This window comes from Glycine max, chromosome 5, assembly GCF_000004515.6.
Source record: "Glycine max cultivar Williams 82 chromosome 5, Glycine_max_v4.0, whole genome shotgun sequence".
Taxonomy (NCBI): domain Eukaryota; kingdom Viridiplantae; phylum Streptophyta; class Magnoliopsida; order Fabales; family Fabaceae; genus Glycine; species Glycine max.
In genome coordinates this window covers 28,042,197-28,051,402 of record NC_038241.2, presented here as the reverse complement: position 1 = coordinate 28,051,402, position 9,206 = coordinate 28,042,197, and the positions used below count along the sequence as shown (strand labels likewise).

General features: G+C 31.6%; 1 protein-coding gene across 2 annotated transcripts; it reads left to right on the top strand.

Annotated features, from left to right (window-relative positions):
• Positions 1-4,815: 4,815 nt before the first annotated feature.
• Positions 4,816-7,357, top strand: LOC100777991 (uncharacterized). Of its 2 annotated transcripts, none has more exons than XM_003524644.5 (4): positions 4,816-5,156; positions 5,641-5,788; positions 6,829-6,899; positions 7,000-7,357. In XM_003524644.5, the coding sequence occupies exons 1-4, from the start codon at positions 4,944-4,946 to the stop codon at positions 7,219-7,221; spliced, it is 654 nt and encodes a 217-aa protein (XP_003524692.1). In that variant the 5' UTR covers positions 4,816-4,943; the 3' UTR covers positions 7,222-7,357. The 2 variants fall into 2 exon arrangements, with proteins under 2 accessions (XP_003524692.1, XP_006579948.1); XM_006579885.4 differs by having other exon boundaries at positions 4,827-5,156; positions 6,997-7,357.
• Positions 7,358-9,206: the final 1,849 nt, after the last annotated feature.

Sequence of the window (9,206 nt, the reverse complement as noted above, 5' to 3'; positions counted from 1 at the left end):
CATTCCTCCTCTGTCTTGCATTTTCTTCTCTTCTTTCCTCATCTGGTTTTTCCGTGTAAGTTTGACAAAATTAAGCTGAGATGATAAAGTTATCTATCCTCCTCCTCTTGCAAGACAGAGAGATATGTAGAGAACACAAGGCATTGTTTTCAAGTGGGAGAATGGCACAAATATTAATAATGGATAACTCGAAAGACATTGATTGTTCCAGCAAGCATTCTTACTTAGATTAAGTTCGGGAGAAGTTATTTATAATAAACTTTTAAAAATAACTTATGATATAACAGCTTATAATTAGGTTATTTGAAAATAGTTTAACTTTTTGGTAAACTTGGAGTATCTTCTAACCATAGAGATTAATCTTTCGAAATACTTTAACATTTTTTAACATATGCTCCTTCATATATATAGATTTTGATATCCATTTTTTTACTATATATTAAGAGGATGATTGTCTTATGATACTCTAATGGGCGTGTTAAAAAGTGTGGTAGATATTTATGTAAAAAAAAATTCAGTATTCACAACAACAAAAAACATACTTTTCTATAAACAAACCTACATTTTGTGATATAATATATATTTGTTATTCCAATAATGAAAAAAATATATTTGTCACTCAGGCTGCAAATTAATACATTTTGAGAATAATAAAATTAAATAAAGCTAATTACTAAAAAAATAAGACTTAACTAATTACTAAAAAAATGACATGTATATATAATTTGTCTAAGAAAAAAGTTAACCATTAATATTGCAGGTATTAATTCTTAGTATAGTACATCATATTAATTAATAAAAAAATGTTGATATATATTATTAATATTTTAAATATTGTATAATCTTTTTGACGGTAAATATTAGTGTATGATATATTATATTATTAGTGTAAACTCATAATATTTATAATAATAATTTAATTTCTATACCAACACAAAAAACCTAATGCTTAACATTTTTCTCATTAATTAATCAGTAAATGACATTTTCTTGCAATTAATAAATATGTTGATGATTCTCATAAATTGCATTGCAAGTTGGGAATCCTTTCCACTAGCGAATAACTGCATGTATATATCTTTGAAGTTCAATTCAAATAACCTGCAGACTTGTATAAAGTAAAAAATTGGAAATCATTAATGTGTGGGCCATGCTAGCAACACCCCTTCCAAAGTGAATTAATTTATAGTTGGTCTTGAAAAGTCTTTCCTCATTTTGATCACTTCCCTTTACTTGTACCAACAAGATCACCACCTATTGTATTATAAAGTCCCTGCATAAAATTGATGATCAGATATCTATAAATGAGTCTAGAATTATTCTAGGGAGAATATAATGAAGGAGTAAGGTTATGATCCACACCCTGTAGCAAAGTTGCCATCATACTGATGTTCCGCTAAAAGAAATTCCATTATTGTGTCACAAAATATGATAAAGTTCTATCCTGTGACGTGTCCCTGCATCACAATGCAGATGAATGTTCACATCATCATGTGTTTAATGCAACACTCATATTCGAATTCAACTTTAATATTATCAAGCAATGTTTAAGTAGAAAAAAAAAACTGAAAAGCAACACTAGTTCGTATTAAAATGGCATTTTTTCCTGAATTAGAGGATTTCAAATAAATTGATAGGACTTTAATTATTTACACATTTATTTTTCTAGTTTGAATTTTGTGTGCATATATGTTTTTGATTCTCGTATTTTGTTAGCCATTTTTAAGTCTTATTTTTAAAACCAAGCAAAATTGGTTCCTCTATCAATTTTCTTCTATTTATAATCTTCAAATAATCATTTTCTATTCAAATATTTGAGATTTATGATTGATTTAAGATATAAAATAATTTTAAATGTTTAAAAATTAGAAATTTAGTGAAATTTTGAATGATTTTGTAGAATGTGAGATTAGGGTTCAAGAAAAAAAACATTTGAAATTATTTTTATATCTTAAACCCTTTGCATGTGTGCTGAAGTAGACGCAGCATCTTCATTAATTAATAATGCTTAATTCTTAAAGGGCTTTGGCCTAACCATTTGAATTTGGTATCCCTTTAATGAACACGCCACCTTACAGCTAAGATGACATGATGTGCAACATTAGCCCTTTCTTTTTGGGTCTTGCTGTTGGGGACTTCAATTGATTTTCATTATGGACAATATATAAGGCTAGGCTAATCTCTCAAATTAAATTCTCTTGCACATATCTCATGTAAGAAGTAATGTTTATTTTTCATTTATTATAATAAACTATTAATTTAATTTATTTGTGCAAGGGATATGATTAATTGACAATGTACATTGAGTTTAAGAGAAAGATTTCGTTCAACTTTTACAAAACGCACATTAAGTTAGCACTGTAATTAAAACCTGCAGGGTAGAATAGTCTTATAGTCACCCTAAGAATTGAATCTTACAGGCATACCTCTTATGCCAGAAACAACTAAAGGCCTTAAGTACAATGATTAAAAAAATAGTTCTAAATGTATAGAAATTTTTCTGGAAACATAAATGCATAGAAATGTTTAGTCTTCAAAATTAATGTCAATTTAATCTGTTAATACAATACATCAAAATAGATCTTTAAGTAAAATAAGTCTTGGTATAAAAATTAACAAAACTAAATTAAGAACATTATTTATATGCCTTTTCAATGTAATTCTTTTTACACAAACATTCAATGAAATTTGATAATTTTATTTTATCATTCTTTTCATTAATATGATGTAACAACAAATAGAATTCTCATCTATGTAGAAATTGTTTACACTCGCAAATGCTAACCAATTAGAAAAAATTACACTGTCATTTCTTTTGGTTTGTTCGAAATTCACATTATACCTATGCCTTGTTTTCCCTACAATAATTCTATTACGTAATTGTTTAAAATTCATTACATTAATGACACTTTATGTTACTAAAAAAAAATTCTTTAATGCAAAAACAATCATATTATGTACTCATAAATATTACTGCAAAGTTTAACAAATAAAAATATCGTGTAAATTTCAAAAAAAAAAAATCATAGATTGTATAATTTTCTCAATAACTAAACTTGTTAAAATAACACTACTTGTTGAAACAAAGGCAACTTTTTTTTTTTTACAGAACAAAGTCGGCCTTTTAAGAACCAGAAATAGTAATATTTTAATTCGTGATGATAGATGATTCGTAAATGCATGATATCTATTTTTCTTAACAATAGAAAGGATATTCATAATATTTAGTTAGGTTATATTTATTTTTAGTTTTTCAAATTTTTGCTGAGTTTGCTTTTGGATACTCAAATTTAAAATTGAACTTTTTTTTATCCAAACTAGAAATAGGTCAAGTTTCACCCATACGTTAAATAATTGACTAGTTAATTACTAACATGACTAATGCATTGCTACTTCGTCTTCCACCACGTGTTATTTCCTTTTTATGTGACCTAATGATATCACGCCAAAGGGATTAAAAGTAGACCTTTACATTTATAAAGACTGAAAGTGAACTTTAACATAGTGGGGAGACTAAAGTCAAACTTTTACATATTTAGATGGACTAACAACATTTTATTATATCTATATAATTAATCCTTTGGTAAAACAAGCAGAGAAGACTCATGATTGTATTAATGTTAATATTAACATTTACAACATAAATTATTAATTTAAAAAGAAATTCTCAAATTTATTACAGTTATGTAACAGCACTCTTTGGCAAAATAAAGAAAGCAAATCAATATACCTTAATAGAGAAGGGAAATAACTTACTAACTAGAACATACCAACATAGGAGAGGGCTTTGCTAACCCACTTCTTGATCTTGATTTTTTTTCCTACCAATTTATTGCAATTTACATTTTTTATTTATCTCAAAGAAGAGGAGAAAAGATAGATGAAACTTTCCTCTTGGATGAAGAATATCTAAAAGAAAGGTAAAGAAATATTTGTTTTGAGATCATAAAAGGGCTTAAGATTATTTTGTCAGGAAGGGAAGATAGTTGTATTAGTTTGTAGTTTTTTTTTTAAGAGAATGAATTATTGCTAGGAAAGAGGATAAGCATAAACTAAGATAGGGTGTAAAGGCTTATGATGATGAATATTTCCTAAATCTAATAGCCAATTAATGTTCCTTGGGATGGTATTATTTGGTCTCCCAATCCTCTTGTGAATTAATATCATCTAGTGCGACATAATAAGCATATTATCCATCATTTGTTTATTCTTTGATTGCTTATTTGGAAAAGAAGATTTTATGCTCAACATTACTAATGCAATTATGGCATTATTTAGCCGATAAGGTGTGCGATGCATTGTGTTTGTGTAATGAAATGATAAAGAGCTTGAATATGACAAATTTTTTGTGAGAAGTATACCATGGGTCAACAGAAAGTTGAAAGGGAACCCTCCAATAGATGATTAATGGTTTCAAAAGTAAATCTCTATGCAACTTACTAGCTAAGTTGATGTTTACAACATTTTATATGAGTTTAGTTCATTTTAAATATGTAAAAGTTGAATTTTAGTTTCTCTAACACGTCTGAATTTTACTTTTAGTTCCTATAAAATATAAAAGTGTGATTTTAGTCTCTATGATATGGCACCGTTAATTCACAGAACGAAAATAACATGACAAATGATGAAGTGATAATTCATTAGCCACATTAATAATTAACCAAAAGTTTTTAGTGAGAGATGAAATGCGTCTTCTTTTTTTTTTTTTTTACCAAAAGTTGTTGGACTAAAAACAGAAAATACTGTTCAGCTTTTAATTGGGTCAAAAAAAGGAGTTTTCAAAAGCCTAAATAAAAAAAATAAATCAAAGTTGTTGATTCCAAACTGGGCCTAACAATCCATAGCCTGAAGAAAGCCCAATAATGTCGTGCAGACCCTGCTTACTGAAGCGATGATGGTGTTCTTCCTGTGTTGAAGGAAACGTCGAAACCTTAAAGCGAACCATGCCAGAAGGAGAACCCACCAATGGTTACTGCAGCAGCAGCAGCGGCGAAGAAGACGGTGACGCCGCTTGGAGAGCAGCCATCGATTCCATTGCTCAAACCACCACCTATGTCTCTTCCACCACCAAACACACTCACCCTAATCATGATGATGATGATGATTACGATGGCCACAAACCCAAAACACGACAACTTAAGCACTACCAACTCAAGGTGTCACTCTCAATTTCTCATTTTTCTGTTTCTAGGTTTGTGTGTGTGTGTGAGAGAGAGAGAGAGAGTGAGTTTATTGAAGTTGTCAATTAGTATTTTTAAAAATTAAAAAATTGGGAATATGCCCTTTACTCTGATTAGCCATGCCCACAACACAAAATGTGGATTTGTTTACAAAGTTTGCATCTTTTTTCAAATGGGGTAACAATTAGTTTCATGGGTCGGTTCAATTTCTGAACATGTGGTCTGCTTTGTTGCAGTTGCACAACTTTTTTTTTTTCTGATTCAAATTTTTGTTCATCATTTCGTTACTACTTTACAATCTCGCTTGGACTTTTGCTATGTAGCTCTGATTGTGTGGTGTACCTTTGTCCCCATTTCTTTCTCTCTCTCTCTCTCTCTCTCTCTCTTTTTTTTTTTTTTTTCTGGTCTTTCGTTTTGATGATATGTATGTGTGTATATATACTGTGGATGTTCTTGACAGGCACAAAACCTTCTGAATGAAATATTGGAAAATTCAATAGAGATAGTGAGAAAACCTGTCCCTGTCGTGGATGAGGATCCCGAGAGCAATGAATGCGGCATTCGCTTGTTTAAACATGCTCAGCCAGGAATAGTGTTTGATCACGTAGGTAAGTAAGTGTGTGGTACCATCTTTGGCTTAACTTAAGATATATCTGTTGCAATTGATTGTTATGCCTATAAAAGGGTTGATTTTAAGATTTGGGGTAGTTTTGTTGGCTTTTACTTTGCTATGGTAAGTTGGCTTTTATGTGGTAGTGTTGTTGGTGGCAGTAGGTCACTAGTCACCATTGTTCTTGACTTGAACATGAAAAATTTGAGAACTTCTCTGAAATATGAAAAAAGCTGCATTGTGGTAAAAGCAGCTTCTGGTGCTGGTAGCTTGGTGTTAGGAAAAAGTACTACCTTTTCAGAATAGTGCACACGCACCCACCCAGCGCCAGTTGTTAAGAAAGTGGAGCCCAGATCAGCATGCCATGCATCTCTTTTTCGACTCTGCAATCTTTTGTTGACATCAGAGAAATTCAGATGATTAGAGTTATTTTTAGCACTGCTTTGTGTGTGATACTGCATTGCAATAATCCACTTGTTAGGTCGTTAACCACTGAGAAATTTGTCAGTCGTTGTGGGCTAGTCAACTAGCCATAGAGCAGCATGCTTGGGCCTCTGCCATGACTTGTGGTAATGGCACTTTGGTCTTTCTCAGATGGTTGGCCAACTGAACCAGAATTACTGGTCCAGGTTATCAAGTGGACCATGTAATTATGAAGTATGAAGAAATTCAGAGTCATACTAGCACATGTTTATAAACAAACCATTGTAGTTGAGTAAAGTAGTAAAAAATTGGTTTACTGGTTGTGAATTGTGATATCTTCTCACAAATTATTGGTTCGAGGAACTAAACAGTAAACACATCCTAGGTTGAATTCAATGCCACATCTTGCCATGATGTGGTGTCCGACCTGGACTGGAGCAACACTGATTTTTATTTTTGAGATTCACATCCATTAAATGAGTTTAATGATTGAAATTCAAAATAGTCCATTAGAAATAAAAATTGCACAAAAGGGTTAAAAAATTATTAACTCTTGTGATGTTACCGAATTGCATTTGTATGTGTGGCTTAGGCTTTTACATTATATGGCTGCAGATGAACCTCAACCACCAAGGAAACGGCCTAGAATACTTCCTGGAGGGGATATTGATGAGAAATCAAAGAAGGTCTAATAGTTAATCTAAAACTGGTTTTGTGCATATTGTTTCTTTTTTGTATATATATATATTTGGTTATTTTCTTAATGATTATGTGCTACCTCAGCAGTTTAGAAAGCAGATTAGATCTGTTGCTGTTAATGGTATAGAAATAATAGCTGCAGCAAACGATGCATACAAGAAGTCATTAGCTAGACTAGAAGCTAAAGATGCAGCAGCAAAAGCTAAAGCCAAGAGAGAAGATGAAAGAGTTGAAAATTTGAAAAAGATTAGGGGAGAAAAGTGGCTACCTTCCATGGCCCAGGAGATGCAGGTTAAAATTCGACACTGATTTTTGTCTTTCATTCTCTTAACTTCAATTCTAGTTTTATGTGTAACTAGATGATTGATTAGCTTTGTTGATTTGGTAGTGGAGCTGGTTGTACCCTAAAAAATATAGTTATGGGATTATAGTTTAGTTGTGAAAAGCTTTTTTTTTTTTTTTTTTTTTCACTATTCTGTTACAACACTCTTCACAAGTTCACATATTGAAATTTCCGAAAATGTAAATCAGTTGCTATGTATGAGGACCAAGGCTCTTTGTTTTGGGTCTTCCAACCAATACACTTGAAACGTTTATCTCTCGGCTTTTACTTCCTGCACCTCCAAAATGGCTCCAACAGACAAACATACCCTTCACCATACTCCCCTACCACCACTACGCCGCACCTCCATAACCACCACACCCAGTGAAACCATCACATTTCCATAATTAACATATCAATTAGATCACATGCAAAATGAAGGATAAGGACGAGCTTTCGACCATGATCGTGGGCATCATCTCTCTCCATTGGTCTGGCACTTGCAATTCCCTTTCCAATGACATCCACTCTCGCATCTGCTGGTCAAGTCTCTCAATACTTGCCATCGATGATACCCACGTTTGTGCTATCGAGGTGGGTGATGGCACGATGTGGTGCTGGAGAATTGGTGACACATTTATGTGTTGAACTCAACTTGGTTTTTGGAGGAAGTAGTGTTTTGGGCATCTTGATTATCCTCAAGGTGGGGTTTGAGTATTTTGGGTTAGCACGAGGAGTTGTGCCTGGTTGTGCGATTAAAGGGTCGAATGGTTCGGTTGTGTGTTGGGCTAACAATGGGCAATTCTCGATGGCACCTTGTATTTCAAAATGATCATTTTGGAAGTATATCCTATTCCGAAATAGCTATTTTAGAGTAGTAGTTTTTTATACTTTAGAATAGGAGTTTGAATCACCAATCCTATTTTGCAACTAGTTTTTTTGGAGGTGCAAGAAGCAAAAAGGGGATGCAAGAAGTAAGAGCCTTATTTCTATCTTCTATGAGAATGAGGGATTGCCTTATAAGTTTGTTGAGCATTTGTGTTTGGGACACCCATTATTATCTTTTGAAAAATAATCACTTTTTAAATCATTTAATTCATGGATAATCTTAAAATAAAATTATGATAAATAATCAATCTAACCACTATTACTGGTCTTGATGAATTAAGACATTAGGCATTTGTTTCTTATATATAAGATTAAATGTAGTCTTATTTTAGTGGAAATATAAGGTTAACTTTGTGGTGAAGGAATAGGATACGGAGGAGAGATGGTGAGTTCGAATTTTCCTACTAACAAAAATTAACATTTGTTGATAAAAATATGCATTATGGGTGCTACTATTTTCTATGCCTTATTAATTAATTTAATTGATTTATTCTTGAGAATAAATATCAAACAATTTTGTGTTTTGAGTATCCTCGACTTTTATATGAATGTGATTTTGTTTTATGATTTGTAACATAATCACATTTTCATTTTGATTTTGTTCTTGGAAAAAAGAAATGTACAATAGAATCACACTTCCATTGTACATTTTTTTCTCCAAAAAAATACTAAATGAAAGTGTGATTATGTTGTACATTGTTTTTTCCAGAATTTTAAAAAGTCTATAGAAATGACATGTATTGCATACAATTTCATAGAAATGTCAACTATTGAGGTTCACATCTATAAAAATAATGGAATACACATTCAACATTTGCCATGAACAAAATGTCTACTACATATTTTAAGAAAGGTCTACTATATATTAATACTACATATTTCAATCCTTAGAAAGGTCTACTACATATTGAGATCCCCTAACTAATTGAAATTGTATTGAGTTAAAAGCTTGTATGTGTTGATTGTAAGGCATTTGCCATGAGTGAGTTTCGAGTGTACAATAGGTTCTCCATTGTGGTACAACATGAGACAATGGACAATAATCCTTTAAAAAAATCATTATCATATCATACATACAAAAGAT

Bases quoted from the DNA above. Each gene is read 5' to 3' on its own strand.
- LOC100777991 (XM_006579885.4), top strand. From the start codon at position 4,944: ATGCCAGAAGGAGAACCCACCAATGGTTACTGCAGCAGCAGCAGCGGC. The intron at 5,789-6,828 runs GTAAGTAAGTGT...ATATGGCTGCAG, and splicing joins AATAGTGTTTGATCACGTAG to ATGAACCTCAACCACCAAGG. The intron at 6,900-6,996 runs GTCTAATAGTTA...GTGCTACCTCAG, and splicing joins TTGATGAGAAATCAAAGAAG to CAGTTTAGAAAGCAGATTAG.